The sequence below is a fragment of the Budorcas taxicolor genome, chromosome X (assembly GCF_023091745.1).
Source record: "Budorcas taxicolor isolate Tak-1 chromosome X, Takin1.1, whole genome shotgun sequence".
In the NCBI taxonomy this organism is placed as follows: domain Eukaryota; kingdom Metazoa; phylum Chordata; class Mammalia; order Artiodactyla; family Bovidae; genus Budorcas; species Budorcas taxicolor.
Genome location: NC_068935.1, coordinates 112771391 through 112794929, shown reverse-complemented (window position 1 = coordinate 112794929; position 23539 = coordinate 112771391). Strand labels below are relative to the sequence as shown.

Below are 23539 nucleotides of genomic sequence, written 5' to 3'. Positions count from 1 at the left end.
ATTTTAGAGTCAAGATTTCCTATTCCAGGGAAATCCTTGTGAACATTTGGGTTTGAGAGACACTGAATGTATAGAATAAAATGGAAACAGCTGACTTTGCATTATTGAGTCTTTACATCAGGAATGTGGTTAAACTCTTCAGTTACTCCAGGCGCCTTTTATGTCAAATAATCTCCTATAACTTGATGTGTTTTTCCCCTAGCTTTTAAGTTGAATACTTAAGTCCTTTCTTTTTATGTTTTTTAATAGAAACATAGAGACAGGGTATGGGTTTCCTTCTTGCTTTCAAATTGATGAGAATACCAAAGGAGGGGACTTCTGTTATTTGGTACCCAGCAAATGATTAGAACTCTTGGTATCCTTCTTCCAGTTCTAATGAACACCAAAATAGGATGGTAGATTTCTATTGTTCATAGATGTTATTTCATTGGGTTAGAGAATGTCCTAGCCACAAAGGTGGAAGATCTCTATCAATGAGAAAGGACATGAGAGGAAGTAGTGAGCAGTCAAGAAGAGTTTTTACCTTGTCCAGCTGGAGGAGGAAAAATAATCTCATGATCAGGCTTCCTGTTATGTGCGTGTGCTCAGTCGTGTCTGACTCTTTGCACCCCATGGACTGTAGCCTGCCAGGCTTCTCTGTCCATGGGATTTCCCAGGCAAGAATACTGGAGCGTGTTGCTATTTCTTACTCCAGGGGATCTTCCTGACCCAGGGATCAAACCTGTGTCTCCAGAGGCTCTTGTTTTGCAGGAGGGTTTTTCCTCTTAGGAAAATGTTTTCTGTTGTTCCATACCTGGAATGAATGTTCCTCAGGGATGGCACATCTTCCAGAACGTCCAGTTTCAAAATGCTCGACCTCCACACCAAAGAAGATTTTATTTCAATCCAATCTAATCTCTGTTTTTGTCTTTGTTTGAAGTTCTACCCAGGGAAGAACCCTAGAGGAGGACATGGCAACCCACTCGAGTATTCTTGCCTGGAGAATCCCATGAACAGAGGAGCCTGGTGGGCTACAGTCCTTAGGGTCACAAAGAGTCAGGACACGACTGAAGTGACTTAGCATGCACAATGATCTACCCTATACCTAATGTTACTAGTTTTCCAGGAATCTGTTTCAAGTAATGCAGGGAAATCAGTCAAGGATATTTTTCATTTGCAGGAATATACTCTATTTGTATTGACTGAAATTCTGTCTGCTATCAATCTTCACAGAGTTATGTGTGTAGTTTGTTTCCTAGCAATCTGCTCTGACAAAGCAGTAATAAGAAGAAATTTATCAAAATAAGTTTACCCTTAGCTAGGTTCTGTACATAGGTCCTCTGGGTGTAAGCCAACACAAGTAGTTCGTGTTAATTAAATCCAATTTCTGGCCACTTAACTGACAATCATCTAAATGTTTCTGTGAACTTGAAGCATCATCCACTCTTCAGAGGGTTTCATTTCATAGAAATTATCATCTATTTTTTTCTGCTTGAAGTATTTGCTAAAAGAAATCCACCTTCATTGAAATGTCCAAACTGATAACACCTTTTTATATGTAGAATCCTATTCAAAACTCTTTCTACAAAAGTGGGTCATCCACAATGATCTTTTTGAAAACATTGCTTTTAGACATGGGCTTCAGAATAGTACAACAAACGACTACCGTCTTACTTATTTCTCACAAAGTTATCTACCTTTTCCAGAGAGGTGTTTGTTTGGGCCTAGTTTTTCATGAAGCTCTCCTTTAATGAGTTATTTATAAGCGCCCTTGTTCAGAAACCATGGTTTAATATATACAACACACTGCATTTCTGTTTTTATGTTTTCTAGTAAAAAACAGAGAGAACTCATTTGAATCAGTCAGGACTTCCCAAAGCTGAGCTGTAAAGAATACCAATTGCTCTACACAGGCCTTTCTTGCCTTCCCAGATGTTTGAAATTTCTCTCAGGAGACCGTTTCCTTAAAGACACACATCATTCTTCAGTTCTGGAAGATTCTTGGCGGTTATTGCTTCTCTTCCATTTCCTCCCATCTCTTCTTCTGAACGTTGTACTAGGTATATTTTACAGCCTTATGGTCCATTCCCTATCTTTCTTAATTGCTTGTTTATATTTATCTGTTTTTCTTACTGCTTTATATAATGAAGTCCTCAGAATCATCTCTTTTCAATTCCTTACTTCCTCTGGGTCCAGCCTAGTTTACCATGTCTGTTGAGTTCAGTGGGAAGATCCCCTGGAGGAGGGCATGGCAACCCACTCCGGTATTCTTGCCTGGAGAATTGCATAGACAGAGGAGCCTGGCGGGCTCCAGTGCATGAGGTCGCAAAGAGTTGGACATGACTGAGTGATTCAACGCTTCAACTTTTTCACATAAGTATGTGTATGTCTCTCTCCATGTGTGTTTTGGCAGGACCCTGATTTCAAATATCTGGCTCTGTGCCCCGAGCTGGTGAGGAGAATTCTGTTGTTTAGTCACTAAGTCATGTCTGGCTCTGCATTTTAATTACTGCTATTCCAACAGGAGTTGAAAGTTCATTGACTAAGCCCATATACTACTGACCAACCCGCCATTTTTGGTCCACAGAGATGTTCATCTTGTTTTAAAGCACAGTTATGACTCTTTAATTTTTTTTCACTCCATATATTACCTACCACTGGAAAAATGGAAGGAGCAGAAGATGCTGCCTCAAAGCAAAAGTTAACATTATATTAATCAGAAAGCTACCAGGACATGTTGATTTTGTAAATGTCTGATCAAGGTTTCCTCAGCACTCATTCAAATCTAAATTTACCACAACAGGGTCCAATGAACCAAACAAGTACCTTCTCCTAAACAAATATGTGGTACACATAAAATTTCTATTAAGTTGAATAACAGGCCAGATTTTGAAAGAATACTTTTTTCCCCTGAAGTTCTGAGGCAGGACAAGTTATCATGGCAAAGATTTTAAAAGCCAGAAATAGCTCAAAAGGAGGTATATTTGTCAGAAACCAAGTAAAACATGAAGTTTTTCGAGTCTAAATTCTCTTTTACCGGTATTTATACATTTTCAAGATTACCAACAAAAACTGATGTTCAAAGAGTTGAATTAGAGATAACTTTTACTGTACATTTCCTAATAAATGTAGTCATGGTTACAGAGTGGTTTTAGGGGTTAGGAAATAGTTTATAAGGGCTAAAGGGCCTAAGTCATTTTCTTATATTTAAAAACATCAGTGTCAATACCCTTTAAAGTATATCATAATGTTACATTTTTTTGGATACAGTATTTATAAAGCACGTAGGCGATACAGCATTCCCATAAAAGATCAATGAGATACCAGTGTTCCAAGGTGACTCATTTTAAACCTTAACCATAAGTATACAATCTACTCATTTTAACAGTTGGCGGTTGATTTGTATTATTACTGATATATATTTTGCTTTTCTTGAAGTTATACATGAACATTTCACCCCTATTGACTCTCTAATTGTTAGAAGGTATTTGTGGAGTCATTTCAACATAGATGAATGTATGTCAGGAATGAGATGCTGACTCCACAGAGAATCTATTTAGGCTCTTGATTATCTTGTAAATTATATTTCTCTGGTATCTCCCTAAAGAACACTAGTTCAAATTCACTTCACATGGTTTCTGTCACCACAATTTCTTCCTGCAGCCAGTCATGCTAAAAAAATTAAAAAAAAGTCTGCCATCCATTATTAATTTATTCTCCACAGAGCTTAAAAAAACCCCTCCATTCTACGACCATATAGCTCTGATTAATTTTATGTCATCATGTGTATAAATGTGGTGGTCCAGATACAAATTTGCATTAAATATTTTTTTTCCTAACTAGCTAATGGATATAAGAGAAAAGAGAGAAATCAAATTGGCTTTACCTCCACATGCTGAAAACATGAAAGCATCTAGCCCCTCTAGCAATCATAACTAGCTCTCTGCTAGTTGCAATAAAGAACACTGCAACAATCTTTGTGCAATTTCTATTAATTTACTGCTGACAATCAAGTGTTTTCAATGCAGGTCATACACTCTTTAAATAGAACCTCCTTACTGTAATTAAATAGTTGTATGAAGATCACTTTTCAGTGATCATGGTCTTAACAGTCTTATACATCCAACTGTATATCAAAGCATGAGCACACATAAGATATATTTCATAAAGCGAGAACAACTACAAAGGTTTGCCTCTAAAAAGATTAGGTCCAGAGAAATCCAGCTTTACCCTAGTATAGTATTAAAAGCTGCTAAATCATATCCACCAATACGGATTTGGGCACATGTAGTAAATCACACAGAACTACTATGGCAACTATAAATCTGGCAAATTAGCAGTTTCTAAAAAAAAATAAAAGGCAAAGACACATTTCACAAGCAAGAGGTATTTTAAAAACTGGAAATTGCACAGAGCCTTTTTCAATTATAGTTGAAATATTTAAAGCTATACTGTAAAGTTTTATCAAACACCAAGTCAAAAATACCCCTAAACCAGAGAAAAAGAGACATTAATATGCCTTGGCACTACCAGTGTTAATTAAGGAGCCGCTCACAGGGTGGGAAGTAAAAATATGCATATTTTAGGTTTGCCTTAAGCAAAACAGTAAAAATGGCAGGAACCCCCCAGGCTCTTGTTTCGAATCCTTCTCTGTTAGCATTGTCTCCTTGTAATGCATTCAGAGCTCTTCATTTCCAACCCCTTTCCTACTGAATAAACCTTAGTGGGATTGTATAATCATGTACCATTTCTTCCAGTGATATCTGCATTGAAAAGCAATATTGAATCAAGTAAAGAAATGTGAGATAATTTTTCTTTGGACACACTGTCTTTTTAGTCCCTTTTGCAATCTATGACTGAGGCAGGAATTAGAAGAGGGCTTGAGAGAATGGTTTGGGAGTCAGAAAGACCTTGATTCAAAGCAAGGCTATGCCAACTGCTGAGGCTAGAAAACTGCCCTAAGCTCTTACCATGTCAGGAGGCTCAGTGGGCCAGTGCAGTCTACAGTCTCTATGTACAGCTCTGTTAGAACCAGGCCCAGCCCATTCTAAGTATTCATAATTATTATGACTTCTTTCTCTCTATATTGTCTACTCTGTGGATTTGCAAACTTAGGCGTGTTGAAAGCTACTTACCAAAGTGAAGTCGCTCAGTCGTGTCCGATTCTTTGTGACGCCATGGACTGTAGCCTGCCTGGCTCCTCCCTCCTTGGGATTCTCCAGGCAAGAATACTGGAGTGGGTTGCCATTTCCTTCTCCAGGGGATTTTCCTGACCCAGGATTTGAACCCGGGTCTCCCACATTGCAGGCAGACTCTTTACTGTCTGAGCTGCCAGGGAAATCCCTACTTACCAAAAGAAAGCACTTAAACTGTCTGAAAGAACAGCAATCTAGTAAAACCTACTGAGCTTGGCACTATATATATATATAGTGGGAAAACTGTGTTTCAATTTTCAAACATATATATATATATCACACACACACACATGCTTCCCTGGTGGCTCATCAGTAAAGAACCCGCCTGCCAATGTAGGAGACAAAGGTTTGATAGCTGGGTCAGGAAGATCCCCTGGAGAAGGCAATACCAACCCATTCCAGTACTCTTGCCTGGGAAATCCCATGGATGGAGGAGCCAGGCAGGCTATACAGTCCATGGGGTTGCAAAGAGTCGGACACGACTAAGCAACTAAAGAACAACACACTCTCTCTTTATATATATACAGTAGCTCAAGAACACTTACAAGTTGATTCATCATATTTTCTTTAATTCTAGTCCCCCCCCCATCACTATTGTAGCTATCCCAGAATCTGGTAATTACTCTATATTTTCCATCATCTTTGCTGCAGTAAAGTGTATCACAGCTGACCATCTGGGCAAAATGAAATCACTAAGCTAAGATCACTAGGATGAGATTTCCTTAGATGTGACCAAATTTGCTGGGCATGTGACAACATGATAAAATTTTATCCATAGATTACTGTAACAAACTGTTCAGATGAAATTTACAGGGTTAATGTATTTAGATATACTCTAGTCTCAGGAGTTGTCCTTGACATAGCAATCTATATCTTGCTCAAGCTCCATGAGACAGAACCTGACAGTATTAATTGACTCTAGTTTGCTTTTATCTTCAATGACTGAAATTTTTTTTTTTCAAATTTGATCAAATTCCTGATCAAGGACTAACACAGTATTGTCTACGAATAAGTATATTAATCAGAGGTTCAAAACAAGAGGAGTTCATTTTTAAAAATCTCATTATACTTAGAAATAAGGCAGACAGACAAAACCCAAGACAAGTATGACAGTGACTAGTTTTAACCATCCAAAAAGCATGCTAAGATTGGAAAGGTTTTAGAAGTGAGGAAGTCTGGTCTCCAGGAATAGTACCATTGGGAAAAGTGTGTTTCAATTTTCAAACATATATAGTAAAATATCAAACTTTCATTGTCTGTGGTCAGCAAAAAGCTGTAACAATCTCAAAGAGAATCATAATTTTAAGCTTTGTGTGTCCTGGCTTGAGTCCCTCATGAGTAGTTAGACTTGGCCTTAAATTCTCCCAGTAAATTTATCTTGTTGGCCTATCTTTCACTTCCTGGCATGCACTGCTATATACTCTAGCTGTATTTGAGCCTATGGTCTCCTCTATTACAATGACAGAAACTACAGAATCATTTCTGTAAAGTCCCAGTGCTCATACACAAAAGTTCATGGCAGTACCATTCACAATAGCCATTCAGTGGAAACAACTCAAATGTCCATCAACTACCAAATGAATGTTTTAGAATGTAGTATTTCCATGTGATAGAATATCACTCAGTAATAGAAAAGAATGAAGTGCTAATAAATGCTGTAAACAAAGCTAGTGGAGATGATGGAATTCCAGTTGAGCTATTGAAAATCCTAAAAGATGATGCTTTTAAAGTGCTGCACTCAGTATGTAGACAGATTTGTCAACACTTGGCAGTGGACAAAGGATTGGAAAAGGTCACTCTTCATTCCAACTGCAAAGAAGGCAATGCCAAAGAATGTTCAAACTACCATACAACTGCGCTCATTTTACATGCTAACAAGGTTATGCTAAAAACCCTTCAAGCTAGGTTTCAGCAGGAACTGAGAAGTTCTAGATGTACAAGCTGGGTTTAGAAAAGGCAGAGGAAACAGAGATCAAATTGGCAACATTTGCTGGATCATGGAGAAAGCAAGGGAATTCCAAAAAAACATCTACTTCTTCTTTATTGACTACCCTATAGCCTTTGGCTGTGTGGATCACAACGAACTGTGGAAAATTCTAAAAGAGATGGGACTACCAGAACACCTTACCTGTCTCCAGAGAAACCTGGATATGGATCAGGAAGCAACAGTTAGAATCAGACATGAACAACTAACTGCAAATTGGGAAAGGAGTATGCAAATTGGCTGCATATTATCACTCTACTTATTTAACTTCTATGCAGAGTGCATCATGCGAAATGCCAGGCTGGATAAAGCTCCAGCTGGAATCAAGGTTGCTTGGAAAAATATCAACAACCTCAGATATGCAGATGACACTACTATAATGGCAGAAAGTAAAGAGGAACTAAAGAGCCTCTTCATGAAGGTGAAAGAGGAGAGTGAAAAGCTGGCTTGAAACTCAACACTCAAAAAACGAAGATCATGGCACCTGCTCCCATCATATCATGGCAAATAGAAGGTGATGAAATGGAAACAGGACAGATTTTATTTTCCTGGGCTCCAGAATCACTGTGGACAGTGACTGCAGTCATGAAATTAAAAGACAGTTGCTCCTCACAAGGAAAGCTATGACAAACCTAGACAGTGTATTATTAAGCAGAGACATTACTTTGCCAACAAAAGGTCTACATAGTCAAAGCTATGGTTTTTCCAATAGTCATGTATGGATGTGAGAGTTAGACCATAAAGAAGGCTGAGCATTGAAGAATTGATGCTTTAGAACTGTGGTGCTGGAGAAGCCTCTTGAGAGTCCTCTGGACTTCAAGGAGATCAAATAAGTCAATCCTGAAGGCAATGATGGTGACTGCAGCCATGAAATTAAAAGACGCTTACTCCTTGGAAGAAAAGTTACGACCAACCTAGGTAGCATATTGAAAAGCAGAGACATTACTTTGCCAGCAAAGGTCCATCTAGTCAAGGCTATGGTTTTTCCTGTGGTCATGTATGGATGTGAAAGTTGGACTGTGAAGAAAGCTGAGTACTGAAGAATTGATGCTTTTGAACTGTGGTGTTGGAGAAGACTCTTGAGAGTCCCTTGGACTGCAAGGAGATCCAACCAGTCCATTCTAAAGGAGATCAGCCCTGGGATTTCTTTGGAGGGAATGATGCTGAAGCTGAAACTCCAGTACTTTGGCCACCTCATGCGAAGGGTTGACTCATTGGAAAAGACTCTGATGCTGGGAGGGATTGGGGGCAGGAGGAGAAGGGGACAACAGAGGATGAGATGGCTGGATGGCATCACTGACTCGATGGACATGAGTCTGAGTGAACTCCGGGAGATGCTGATGGACAGGGAGGCCTGGCGTGCTGTGATTCATGGGGTCACAAAGAGTCGGACATGACTAGCGACTGAACTGAACTGAACTGAAAGGTAATGAACCCTGAATATTCATTGGAAGGACTGATGCTGATGCTGACACTCCAATACTTTGGCTATCTGATGCAAAGAGCCAACTCATTGGAAAAGATCCTGATGCTGGGAAAGATTGAGGAAAAGAGAAGAGGGAGGCAGAGGATGAGATGGTTGGATAGCATCACTGACTCAATGGACAAGAGTTTGAACAAACTCTGGGAGAAAATGGAGGACAGATGAGTCTGGTATGGTTCAGTCCATAGAGTAGCAAAGAGTCGGACACAACTTAGCAATTGAACTAATACATGCCCTAACATAAGAGTACCTTGGAAATATTATGCTACATGAAAGAAGTCAGTTACAAATGACCCCCTATTATATGATTCCATTTATATGAAATGTCCAGAATAAACAAATTCATGCAAAGTAGATTATTGATTGTCTAGGGCTGGATTGTGGTTGTCTTGGAAGAAATGGAGAATGACTGAAAATTGGTATGGGTTTCTTTCTGGGGTGAGGAAATTGTAAAGTTGGTTATGTGATGATGGTTACACAATTCTGTGAATATACTAATAATTAGGGACTTACACACTTTAAATGGGTTAATTTTATGGTATGTGAATTATATCTTGGGAAAGATCTTATAAAAAATAAGTTCTAAATTCAAAATTCTACTTCTCATAGAACAAAAGATATTTCCCCAATGAAGTCAATAATTTTCTAATGTTCTCTCCTGCTGCTGCTGCTAAGTCGCTTCAGTCATGTCCAACTCTGTGTGACCCCATAGACGGCAGCCCACCAGGCTCCCCCGTCCCTGGGATTCTCCAGGCAAGAACACTGGAGTGGGTTGCCATTTCCTTCTCCAAATGTTCTCTCCTACTATGGAGAAATCAAGTTTAAGCCATGTACGTAAGAGAAATATGGCGTGTACATGCCTACAGAATTATCTATGCAGACACGTCTAAGGATTTTCAGACAAAGAATTTAAAAGAGAGCCCCCAAATAATCCCAGGAAGTGTTCAAGTCTGGGTTAACCTAAACAACTTCAATGTTTTCAGTTGAATGAAAAATGACATAAAGGACCACCCACAGAATGGAAGAAAATATTGCAAACAAAGTGACTGACAAGGGATTAACCTCCAAAATATACAAACAGCTCATGTAGCTCTATGTCAACAAACAAACAACCTAATCAAAAAAATGGGCAGAAGATCTAAATAGACATTTCTCCAAAGAAGACCAAAAGGCACATGAAAAGATGCTCAACATCACTAATTGTCAGAGAAATGCAAATCTAAACTATAGCAAGGTTATCACCTCACACTGCTCAGAATGGCCATCATCAAAAGGTCTACAAACAATAAATGCTGGAGAGGATGTGGAGAAAAGGGAACCCTCCTACACTGTTGGTGGGAATGTAAATTGGTACAGCCACTATGAAAACCAGTATGGAGATTCCTTAAAAGACTAGAGTTACCGTATGATCCAGCAATCCGACTCCTCATCATATATCCAGAGGAAACTTTAATTTGAAAAGATACATGTGCCCTAATGTTCACTGAAGCACTATTTACAATAGCCAAGACATGGAAATAACCTAAATGTCCACCAACAAATGAATGGATAAAGATGTGGTACATATACACACTGGAATACTATTCAGCCATTAAAAATGAAATAATGCCATTTGCAGCAACATGGATGGACCTAGAGATGATCATACTAAGCGAAGTAAGTCAGAGAAAGACAAACACCATATGATATCGCTTACATGTGAAATCTGAAAAAGATGATACAAATGAACTTAAAAAACAGAAATAGAGTTACAGATGCAGAAACCAATAGTTTATAGTTACCAGGGAGGGAAGGGGAGGAGAGGGATAATTGGGACTGACACACACACATACAACTTTATATAAAACAGGTAACAGGCAGATTTTTACCATCTGAACCACCAGGGAAGGCATCATGGAGCGCTACTCAGCAATAAAAAGAAGTGATTACTTACTATATATAAAGTAGATAACTAATAAGGACCTACTGTATAGCACAGGGAACTCTACTCATACTCTGGAATGACCTGTATGGTAAAATAATCTAAAAAAGAGTGCATATATGTATATGTGCAACTGATTCATTTTGCTGTACAGCACTAACACAATATTATAAATCAACTATACTCCAATAAAAGTTAAAAAGAAGAAAATAAATAGGTTTATTAAAGATTTTGGGCAAAGAACAATAACATATGACATGAGAAAAACAAAGAAGACAGCTGAAAACCAGCCAAAAAAAATCTGGCAGGGCATAAGAAAAGTCCAAAGGGCATTTATCCATTCCTTTAATGAACACGTATTTCTACACCCAGCGCTACAGAGAGAAAGATAAGTGAGACACAGTCCCTTGCCATTCAACAGCTCAGCTTGTAGTGTGTGAGATACTGTTTAGTTTCCTGTAGACAAACCTTATACTACTGGGTAAAAGGGCTGTGAATTATGCTCATTGTTTAAGCTAAGAATAGAGGTTATTTCTATCCTCGAAACAGTCACTTGGAGTTACTCAGAAATTACAGAAAAAGGATCATATGGATTTACCTATAAACTGCAGTTAGCAGACAGAGTGATACCAAAAGGTAGCCCAGGACTTGAAGATACAGAACTTTAATTTTTAACATAGCAGGGGGAAAAAAGAGGAGGGTTTGATTATCTGCAGAAGTCATCCAAGTATATAATTAATACAAAGCAGGAAACCATTTCTCACTTTGCTACTGGTGGAGAACTGGGCATAGCCAGTTACAACCCAGTACACCAGGAGGTCCTTGGTCTTCTTTCCACATAAGCTCTCTTCCTAGGAGGACCCTGTCCTCTCTCTAGGCTTCCACCTCCTCCAAGCCCATGACCTCACCTCCCCCACCCATTACTTCTCACCTCAATCTAGACTTCTAGCCTCCAGACCTGTCTTTTCCACAGTCTCCTGGATGTCTCCATTAGCCATGGGTTCTGTGAGCTTAACCTTGCTATGTACCAAGCCATGCAAAGCTGACAGGTTCATTGTTTATCCTTTCTCTAACATTTCAGTGCCAGAAAAGTAATCAGCTTCCTCAAGTAGCATTATACAAGACTGTATTCTTTGCAAACCCGTGCACTCTAGCCTGCCAGGCTCCTCTGTCCATGGGATTTCCCAGGCAAGAATGCTGGAGTGGGTTGCCATTTCCTTCAACACGTTCAAAATTTATACCTCAATATGTCATTGAGACGAATGTTACACCTGCATTCCTGCTAATACCTTCCCACATGTTAGTAATATACTTTTGTACCACACCCAGGAGAGGCCTCAAGTAACTACTAGACTTTGCATCTAACAACTTAGAAAGCAAAATCCAAAAGTAATCATTGTAGAAGCCAAAGTTCCTGTCTTTGGTGCACATGTTTCAAGAGTCAATCAGCTAACAACAATTAAGAACTCCATATAGCAAATTAATTTTGTCAAGTTCTTGGTGGAATTTCTTCTTGCTGGTTTGATTGCAAAGTCAGGTCACTCCCACTGGGATTTTCTATAAAAGCCCTCATATAATTATCTAATCTTATGGGAGATAATTCAATACCTATCTTTGAATTTTCCAGACTAAATCATTTTGGTCTCTGGGGTTGTAGGACTTCCCTACTGGAGAAAATCAGGAGTTCAATTTTGTGAGAAAAATCCAGGCTCCATTTGCAGAGACATGAGTACAGACCTGTGAAAGTGAAAGTGAAGTCGCTCAGTCATGTCCAACTCTTTGCAACCCCATGGACTGTAGCCCACCAGGCTCCTTCTGTCTATGGGATTCTCCAGGCAAGAATACTGGAGTGGGTTGCTAGTTCTTACCAAAGTGAGTTTCACAGAACACTACAACTGGGCTGATGTCAAGGATGTGTAACCAGCACTGGGTTTAAACAAAGACAATCATGTTTCTTTACTTCTTTCATCCAACAATGAGAGAGAGACAAAGCATTGTTTCCTCTTAGCCCCCTGCCTGCAGGGAACCTGAAACCAAATTTGAAGCTCAATTATATCAATTAAGCTAATCCCTACTATGTTCATTGAATTTACTACTTCTACTATAGGAATCTTACTGCTCTGTTTTTTTTAAAAAAAATCCTTTTTGGAAAGTGAATACATAAAGGCAATATAGGAAATTTCCACTTGAATCTCCTGGGGCAAACAACAGGATGCTCAGTACATAGTTCTTTTTCTCTATCCATTGACCTTGGCTGCTTAGTAGCTTTTCTTGTATGTTCTATGGTTTTTGTTTACTTGTCATGTCCCAGTTCCCTAGTGAAAAAATTCAGACTGCCCCATTCCTCCTTCTCTCACCTTCCCTGGCCTCATTCATCCAGTGACCTTCCCATTTCTTCAGCCCCTCTTCACTTGCGTAAGGGATCCTTAGTTAAGAACCTGGCCATCTTTCAACGAACTGTTGCACTGTCCTTCTGCCAGTCTCCATGGCTTTAGCTCCCTGTCTACAATCATTTTTCTCCATCATCTCCTCCTCAAAAAGCCCTCACTGCTCAACTGCATATAGGATAAATACAAATTCCTTTGTCTGACATGAAAAACCCTTTCAACAGTGATCTCCAGCTACCATTCCACTACTCTCTTGTTCTTTCCCTCCTGTGCTCTGAACACACATAACTCATGGTCTCAGCAGACTGGAAGGCTCATCCTTACTCCCTCTCTCAGCCTGGAAAACTCTGACTCAGCCTTTCTTCAACTGTCTTCAATACAAGCGCTTACAATACAGGGTTACACTTAGTTGTTTACATGTTAATGTCTCTTTTATTACATTTTGAGCTCCATGAGAGTAAGAATCAAGGCTTATCCCTTTTTGCTGTCTTGGCACTTTGAAAAACACATTAAGTATTCACTAACTATCTGGTGAGTTGTGTGGAATGATATCCTCAGGCTTGGAACGTAACTAAAGAAAGTTAAGACTATAGTCAGTGTTACTGTAGCACGATGGTCTGGTAATAAAAGCTACAAGAAGGATGAGGGTCTTCATGGAGGATCTAAAAGGGAAGCTGGCTTGTAAGAACTTCAGCTTTTATCCAGCCTGTTCTAGGAAGATGATAGCTATACCGGTAAATCGTGAATACTGTTATCACTGGAGGGGTTACTTAGGTTTTTCTCTGAGATGAAGCAATCCTTGTTGTTCAGTCACTTAAGTTGTGTCCTACTCTTTTGTGACCCCATGTACCGTAGCCTGCCAGGCTCCTCTGTCCATCGGACTTTCCAGGCAAGAATACTAGAGTGGGTTGCCATTTCCTTCTCCAGGGATCTTCCCAATCCAAGGATCAAACCAGTGTCTCCTGCATGGGCAGGCAGGTTCTTTACTGGTGAGCCACCAGGGAAGCCCAAAGCAATCCTTATGCCTATCTAATTTCCTGTGCCAAGGTCTAAGCTCACCAGTTTTACTTTTGTTATCATTTCCAAGATATCTAAGACACAAGACCCTAAAATGGAGTGATACCTCCAATCTTTAAAAAACATGTATTTCCCACTTAAACAGAATGAGTATTTGCACCTAAAACTTCAGGCTGTTGTCCATCAACAGACAAATGGATAAAGAAGATGTGGTACATACACACACAATGGAATATTACTCAGCCATAAAAAAGAGCGAAATAATGCCATTTGCAACAACATGGATGGACCTAGAGATTATCATACTAAATGAAGTCAGACAAAGACTAATATATCACTTATATGTGGAATTTAAGAAACAGTACAAATGAACTTATTTACAGAACAGAAACAGACTCACAGACATAGAAACCAAACCTATAGTTACCAAAAGGGAAGAGAGGGAGGGATAAAGTACAGTTTGGGATTAACAGATACTACCATATATAAAATAAACAATAAGGATTTACCGTATAGCGTAGGGAACTATATACAGTATCTTGTGATAACCTATAATGGCAAAAAGTACACACATACACACATACTTGAATTACTTTGCTATACACCTGAAACACAATATTGTAAATCATCTACACTTCAATTAAAAAAAAAAGACTGGAATGTAAGTTAAATTGTCTGTTTACAGAGGATTATAATATGCACATTAAAACCCTCTTTACTGTGAAAAAGAAAATTTTCTTCAAAAAAACCTCAGGCTGCTCCCCAAAAAGGCTGAGGGTCACATTAACACATTTAGTGTAACAAGACAGTTAAAAAGAGGGAGAGCTCAGATAAAGGAGGAAATAAATTGTCATTCAACGTCATTCATCCACATCCATGAATGGGATAGGATGAACTGGTCCCCCTGAGCTTTGATTAACTCAGGATAAACTGAAGGAACCTTGGGTTACTGGGTTGCTTAGTTGGAAACTGAGCCTCTGAATCATGGTGACCCCGCCCCATGCAACTGTCCTCCCAGCCTGAGGCAAGCTTAGTAAATGCAGTAGGTATGTCCTTCAGCTTCTCTTGCCATGAAAGATATTGGTGGTCTGATGTATGTGGCGAAACTAGCTCCCTTTATCTTAAAAGGTTCTGGAGCCCTTTGTTTTGGGGGCTCATATTGCCAAGTGGCACGAGGCCCCAATTTCATTAAATGTCTCATATACTGCTCTTTCCAACTTATAAAACTGTAAAGACCAGCTATGAGAATCAGAACATACCAATGACGTCTACTAGACAGTGACCACGCACTGTTACCTTCCTCACCCTTGTTCCTTACCCAGAGTTCGTCACCTACAACAGCATTTTCAGAGGTGCTCCTGACTGGGTTTCCCTGGTGGCTCAGATGGTAAAGAATCTGCCTGCAGTACAGGAGACCCGGGTTCAATTCCTGGGTTGAGAAGATCCCCTGGAGAAGGAAATGGCAACCCACTCCAGGATTCTTGCCTGGAGAATCCCATGGATGGGGGGCCTGGCGGGCTATAGACTCCATAGAGTCACAAAGAGTTGGAGATGATTTAGCAACTCAACAAACAACAACATCACCAGAACCTCAAACTCGATGTCTTCTGCACCCCATTCACCATCTTCCAGTGACTCGACCTTGAGGAAGGCCCTCGATAAATCCTGCTGAATCGAAGGGCAAGCTCTCAATTCATCAGTAGACAGCTCCTCCTGAGTTGTCAGTCCCAGCTGCCCACAAACCTTGCTGTGCCTCAGCCAGAATTCGGGCTCATTCTTTCCCTCCCCAGTTCCAACTAACCAGCCAGCCACACAGCCCTACCCCTCCCCCCAAATATCCCTCACCCCTCTTCTATTACCTTCCTGTAGGCCCTTCCTTATCTCTTTCCTGGGCTTCCATGGTCCTTGCCAATATGACTTCTTCCAGGATTGTGCTTTTCAAAGTCCTCACCCCCTCCCGCCCCCATCCACACACACAGCTGCTGAGTCACGCATATAAGTCTAACAGGATCAATCCTGGCTCACTCTGGTGTGCGGGGGCGTGCAGGAGGCCCCTACTCCTCAGCACCTCATCACATCTTTGTCCATCCCCACCTGGCCTTGCTGACCTGTCTGGCTTCATCTTGTCCCATTCCCTGCCTTGTCACAGAAGACACACCACAGTTTACAGTTTCCAAACAACCCGTGCTGTTCCCCCCAACATCTCTGTGGCGGAATGCCCACTCATGACCCCCTTTAGCTTCATCTTGGCCATTTCCTCACCATCATGTGAGTCTCGCACAAAGACCTAAGAAAGGAACATGGAATAAAGATGTCCTGAGACTGTGAAGATTGAAAACCACCAGACTCTGGCCCCGTCATCACGTCATTTGTAAGGGAAAGCAACAGGATTATGATCACCAGCTAGTTTAATTCAGTGGTGTAAGTAGCCAATCTTGAACATCTCTGAATATAACATTAACGATCTTACATAGCCATTGGAGGAATGAAAAGGATCAAGGGAATACTCACATTTAGGCTGCATAATGACTGGCTGCCCAACAACAAGACATATGAAAGGTACTGAGTAGGTGCTAGAAGTCCAGATTCCCCTGGCACCATATAATATCTACTAACCATCTTAATTAACTATAGACTTTGCAGTGAATCTGGTTAGTATTTACCCTCCTTTTAGACTTGGGAACAATCTAATCAATTTGATGTGCAGGCAGCAGAATGACAATGAGGTTTTGTCTTTCATAACGGTTACTTTTTTCATTGCCAGGGTTGTACCTAGAATCTCATAGCAAGTCTGAGTTCATTTAGACAGTGCAGAGAAAAATACCTTGGAATTTGACATTACAGATTTAAGTCAGGAGATTGCAGGCTTTCATCTATGCATGAAAAAAAGCAAACTTTGAGTTTGAAATGCCAAAGACACACAGTGGAACTAATTCTCAACATCCAACTGGGCTCGAGAGACATTATGCAAAAGCGAAACATTACAGACTGTAGAAGTCACTAGTCACCCAAATTTATGAGAGATGCTATTGAGAAAATTCTGAGTCAGACTTAGCTTCTGCTCAGAGTTTTCACCTCATCTTTGTGGCATAAGCCACGAATCAGAGAATGCTGGGGAGGAGGGTGGAGACAGGCAGGGCTTAGGATTTGGAAAATGAATTTTGAGCATTCTAAATTTATGACAAAGCAATGCTTGGTGCTCATCAAAGACATTTAAAAAGGGGAAGTATTCTAAAAAGCAAGTGGAAGAAAAGCTTCCAAAAGGCTTTTCTCTATGAAATTAGGTTTTAAGAAGAGTTTTCAACAAAACTACATGCAAGAGTGTAACAATGAAAATAAATTCAGCTTCATTTCCATTCATTTATTCATTAATTTATTCAACAAATATTTATTGAATGCTATGTGCAACAATTGGGAGAAATGGAATTCTAAAGACAGAGATAAGATACCCCCAGGACACTTCCTAATTAGCCATTTTCTGTTTTCCAAGGTGATAGTGGGGAGGTGTCATGAATAAGAATAACAGAATTCAGTAACATATCTAGTCAGGAACAGAGATCTTCAAGCCTCCTTCCTTTGCTGTCCTTTGGAGATAAGCCCTTGCTACAGAATAAAGGAACACAAAGTACCCATAGACATATGTCCAAAGGACCCAAGACACTCTCAGTTTTCAATATCCTTTCCCATTTGCTCTAAATGTGTGCTTGTATTCGTTCAATTATGCAGCCAATTTGACTAGGGAAATACAGCCAGCTTGGTGGGCAACTAATGACCTCCTGGGTTCTCTCAGAGGAAGGACAGGAAATGGTAAATTACAGGCTCCTTAGGCAACACTGAAGTCGGATCATGAAGACAAAGCTATGGCTCTCTGAAGCTCTTTGAGAAGAAGTGCAAGAAGACAGGAGAGGCTAGAGCAAAGAAAACCAGAGGCTACTTTCAGGAGGAGCTCAGCAGAGCAGCGGTCCCCAACCTTTTTGGTACCAGGGACTGAGTTTGTGGAAGATAGTTTTTGCACAGACCAGGGGTGCATGGGAGTGGTTTTGGGATGATTCAAGCGCTTTTGCTGCCACTGATCTGACAGGAGGTACTGGTCCACGGCCCAGAGGTTGGCGACCCTTGCTGCAGACACATTTCTTTGGGATTGGTATGAAGTGAAGACATGACAAAGCAGAGAAAGAAAGGAGCTCATCCTGACCTTTAGTTGAGGGTCAAGATAACTTACAGAAAGACCGGCACCAACACCAGATTGATTTTGGATTTCTTAGCAGCCCTGGAATATTTTCTTTTTTCTTTCTTTCAGAGAACATACCATTTCATTTTAAGGGAATGGCCTTGGATACTTTGTGTGATGCTTTTGAATGGTGGGGCCAGAGAAGATTTTTGAGAATCCCTTGGACAGCAAGGAGATCAAACCAGTCAATCCTAAAGGAAATCAGTCCTGAATATTCATTGGAAGGACTGATGCTGAAGCTCCAATACTTTGGCCACCTGACGCGAAGAGCTGACTCTTTGGAAAAGACCCTGATGTTAGGAAAGACTGAGGGCAGGAGGAGAAGAGGGCGGCAGAGGATGAGATGCTTAGAAAGCATCACCAACTCAATGGACATGAATTTAAGCAAACTCCAGGAGATAGTGACGGACAGGGAGGCCTGGCATGCTGCAGTCCATGGGGTCACAAAGAGTCGGACATGGCTTAGTGACTGAACAACAACAAATTAGATGTCTTTTGGGGTAAAGTGGTTATCACTATGCCACAGGTAGATGGACAGGTTTATTCATGTGTAGTCCTAAAAATATTCCCTCCAGTGTAAGTACCTTCCATGGAATGTGCTACAATTCTATGTAAATGATACTTATATAAGATGACTCTTCTTTATGCTAGGGCACAAGGTAGAGTTGACTATTCTTAGTCAGAAAATCTGGATCTGGAGTTGGTTCTGCTACTGGCTGTCTGAAATTTAGGTCAAGGCATTTGAACCCCTCTCAACCTACGTTTTCTTATCAATCTTCTACATAGCACTTTTAGGAAGAAGAAATGGCCCAAAATGCATTGCAGTGCTGTGAAAATGATGAAATGCTAATACAAATGATAGTTTCAGTACTCTTCACCAATACTCCTTGGCCTGGTTGTAATGGTATGGAGGGAAGGTGCAGCAGTAATAAAACAGAACTCTTGACCAATGAAATAGAAAGACATAGGCACAACGGACATTCACATAGTAGAAAAATATCCTTAGCCCTGAGTAACATCAAATTCTATTTATAATACCAATACCAGCTTTTATTCCTATTTGACTTTGATTCCTAAAATAATTAAAGACTTAACATAAATGAATACTAATGATACTCAATACAGTAGAGGGAAAGGTTTTATCTACCATGATATTCACTGTCAGTCCTACATATAAAGCCCCAAATAATGTTACCATTAAAACCAACAGAATGCTCAGTATTACCTCCTGAATGGTACCTGTGTGATCTCTTCTCTGTATTCTTGCCTCAGGCTTTTACCAAAAATTTCTGGAGAACCCACTAAATAGTCACACTGTGCTAAGCACGATAGGGGACATTAACATGATTAAGACACAGTCCTTATTCCAAAGGCATTCACTGTCTCCATTAAAGAGAGGTGGGGTGCCGGGGTTGGGGGGGGGGGACAGTGGCGGGTAGCTGATAAAAAAGCTAACTGAAACAAAGTTCATGGAGAAAGATCCAAGGTATTATGAGGATCTAGACAAATGACAGATTACTTCCAAACGCAGGGACCGATTTGTACAGTGATAACCACTTTACCCTGAAAGACATCTAATTTGTTGTTGTTATTCAGTCGCTAAGTCATGTCCAACTCTTTGCAACCCTGTGAACTAGACAAATGACAGATTATTTCCAAATGCAGCCCCATCTGCTAGGAGCTTGGTGGGGAAAATCATTCTGAGCAATGGCATGGAGGATGGCAGCTAGGCTAAGAAGCAAGCTTGAGCGGAACCCTGAAAGTGGATGAGAGCAGGATGCATTCAGAAACAGTAGTTACAATAAGCACAGCCAGAATCTAGGTACACAAGATGACGACAGTGTAAAAAACCAGGTCAAGAGAAAATTGTGGAAGGCTGAAAATGTCCAGCTGAGAAGCTAGGTTTTTTAAAAAAGATGCAGAAATCCAGTCAAGGAAGAATGCCGTGACGGCTCTTGGTACTGGGAAGATGCACAACTACCATCAGTATGGAGGATATACTGGGGGGTGAGAGAGACTAGGGGCAAGCCGGCCAGACAAGGAGCTCTGGCCACAGGTCAGAGGTACCGAGGGCTACACAGAGGCCTGGGGCAGCAGCAAGCAATGGATGAATGGCAGTTTGCCTTTTCATCTTCAGGTGACACAGTCCCCAAGGGCACTTGGTTCTCAGACATACTGTGTTGCCAAGATGAAGACGTCTTCGTGCCTTGGGCTAAACCAAAGACATGAAGGTACTCAAGTCCCACAAATTTGAGCCGCTGCTCCTTTAGAGACCTGCCTGGTGGCATCTGTCTAAAGAAGGCACACTGAGTTAGAAGTGATCACATGCAAAAGCCACTGAGTTGGAACTGATCACGTGCAAAAGCCTTTCTTAAGCAAGGGCCCTGTGATGTCATACACATAACACAAAAGCAAAGTCCAATGATTCACATCATCCTGATGCCACACAACATGCCAAACCTTTACATCTTTGTCCTCTGTAGAGTTATAAAATTTTTTTTTAACTTTTATAATTTGTCTTTTCCCATGAACATCTTTTTCAAGTGATGACTGACAACTAGAATTATCTCACTAATCTGCTAGGATGGTGAGCATAAATGATTTCTATATTTGATGATGGAAAATAAGATGAACTAATTCATCCCCAAATATGACCAGTGAGCCTACTTTCTTAAATGCTTTAAGATAGGTAATATGGCCAAACACATGTACAAATTGTATCATCAGAAAATTAAATGACCTACTTTGTTCTTAAACTCTATTCTCAAATATGAGATCAAAGCCTCTAAAATACATGCAGCAAATCAAATACCACCATGAGCATTCATTTCTTTAATATCTAATATATGAATTCATACTTATGCTATTACATTCATTTTCTTCTTTCAGATGACAAAAAAAAAGAGACTCTGTAAATGGAGCTAAACAGATTATTGGAGAAAACAGTTAGACATAGAATGACTCTGAGTGAAGATTCCTGGCACTTTTCTATGTGTGCAAGTGTATGTGCTCTGCATCCCAATGACAAAGCTAGAAAGAAAACTCACCTGTTTTCTTCCTCAAGATCTGCTAGGATTCTCTCTAGCTCCCCTCTTTCCTCACTCTCTAAGGAAATCAAGATCTGGGCAGGACTACGAGGCTGGCTCAGGGGGGAGTCCTGGTTCAAACTTTGGCAGTAATGCTGGATTAACAAATGTTCATCATCTCTGGAAAATAAAATCAAAGGTTTTGGTTTTTTCCCCCCTTATTTTGCTTTGGGGGGCAGGGACTCGGGCGTCTACTTTAAAATTGAAACAGTTATTTGCTCTTAACAATTAATTAGACCCTTTTTCCTGCTTTTAAAGACATTTTGATACTCTTGAGGTTGTGGTTCTACCCTCCTATTGGTAACAATTTCAAGTGTTTCTTGCTCAGATTTTCCATCGAATCTGGGTGGTCGATTTACATGAGTAAATCAATGGCTTGAATTTCTTAACCCCACTGAAGCAGGATGGTAACAATAATGAAACTATACATTAAATGACTATTTCATTCAATTATTGTTTAGCTAGAAAAACAAAAATCAGCAGGGAAAAAAAAAAAAAAAGAGCCATTAACGTGACTAATTGAAAGAGGACTGAACAACTCATCCCTTAGAGCAGCTTCGAAAGACTAATCTTCAGGAACAAAGAGGCCAAAGGCTTGTATTTTGGGAGGCAGCTGCCATCTTTCTTTATATCCAGGGATTCTCTAATACACAAGAGAAATTATTTTCTAAATGCACTGCCTGTAGCTCCTGAAAAGCCTGCATACCTCCGAGTTACAAGAAATTCATCCTGTTCTTAATGAGAGGCTAAAACCCTTTGTTTCTGGCTAGACATCAATAAGATGATACGTTAATATTTCCCTCTCCACACCTGTTTAATTTCCTTTTCTCATCTCTGACTGGGAGCTGAAAAAATTTCGGATACTTGGGGAAAAAATCCTCCTAATTTAAATGATCTTGGTCCATCAGGTCAGATAACTGGTTGGTACGTTAAAATTAAAATACTGACTGGGTGTTAAAAATAAACATTTAAGTTAAGTCAACCCATCTACCAAACCTCTTCCCCTGACCTGACCCTAAGATTTCATGTTATTCCCAAGCAACACTGAGTCAGAATGGATACTATGCCCTCAGAATAAGCTACAGCTAAATTTTGCTTAAAAATAAACCAAACGCAGTTTGGCCAGCTAATCTGTTAGCCCTCTTCCCAAATTCTGAAGGTGTATTGTGAGGACTTCCCATGTTTAATTACAACAGATAGTTATAATTCCACTTCTCTTGCTGTTCTCTTGGGCAGTCAATGAATGGCAGCCATTCTTACACAGATACAACTGGAAGCACTGTGAATGTCCTACAGCTTCTAACATTCAAATCAGTGATCCAAAGAACCAAATCATTCAGCTTGCTTACATTTAGTTGATTCTTTGTTTACATATCTTTCTGTCAAAGTAGTTTATATATTAATGCTATTAATACTTTCCTCCACAGCTCAGAAAGAGAATGTACCACAGTTTTATTTGTGGGCAAAGGCTTTTTTGTTTAGTATAACTACGAATGGCTGAGTGTTGACTCTATTATCACCTTGATCACCTTTATGTACCAGAGGAGATGACTTATTCTCAGGTCTTCAATAACCAGCAATGTATAAGTGCTACTTGGGTACTATTGCCTTCAGTCTAATTCTTATACAGGCTGTTTCTCATTTGACTGTGACTGTGGGTTGCCACACCAAGTACATGTGATAAATTTACCATTTTTCCCTTTGCCTAGATTCTCTATGACAAAATGGTGAGACATCCGTTACTTAGGAAACTAACACCATCATTGTACCTTGACTAGATTTCATCTCTGTAAGTTGTCTCTTCAGTTCTCAGTTTGTCCTCCATAGAAGCTTCTCAATCTGCTCCCTCCACCTCAGGCTCTCGGTTCACGGCAGGACTCCTCAGTACTCCTTATGGTCAATACTACCCTTACTCTGTAATGAAGGCTCTGTTCCCCTGCCATCGCTGTGTTCTCTGCCACTCTGAACACCACTCTCTCGTCTTCTTTGAATTGGACAGGCCTGGGGTATCATCCCACTACAAAACCGTGACCTCAATTTATACATCCTCTCCTGAAACCCTTCACAAGACTGCTTCAGTTTGTTTAGCTCATGAAGACGCTCAATCGCAAAAGAAACCCTGCTAGCCAGGTTCTCTACAGGAAAATGCCCATCTAGCTACCCCATGGGAATACCAGTGCAGCTATTCCAAGATTATAGTTCTACTGCCCATGGATGGAGCTATCACTTGAAAAATTAACATCCAGTCCCTTTAAA

The 23539-nt window shown here is 40.2% G+C and overlaps 1 protein-coding gene across 1 annotated transcript in view; it reads right to left on the bottom strand.

Moving 5' to 3' along the window:
* DMD (dystrophin) overlaps nucleotides 1-23539 on the bottom strand; it is a 2235978-nt gene that overhangs the window by 37890 nt on the left and 2174549 nt on the right. Inside the window, exon 74 of the mRNA XM_052663429.1 lies at nucleotides 21245-21403. Coding sequence (XP_052519389.1) covers nucleotides 21245-21403 — 159 coding nt within the window. The remainder of the gene's footprint in view (nucleotides 1-21244; nucleotides 21404-23539) is intronic.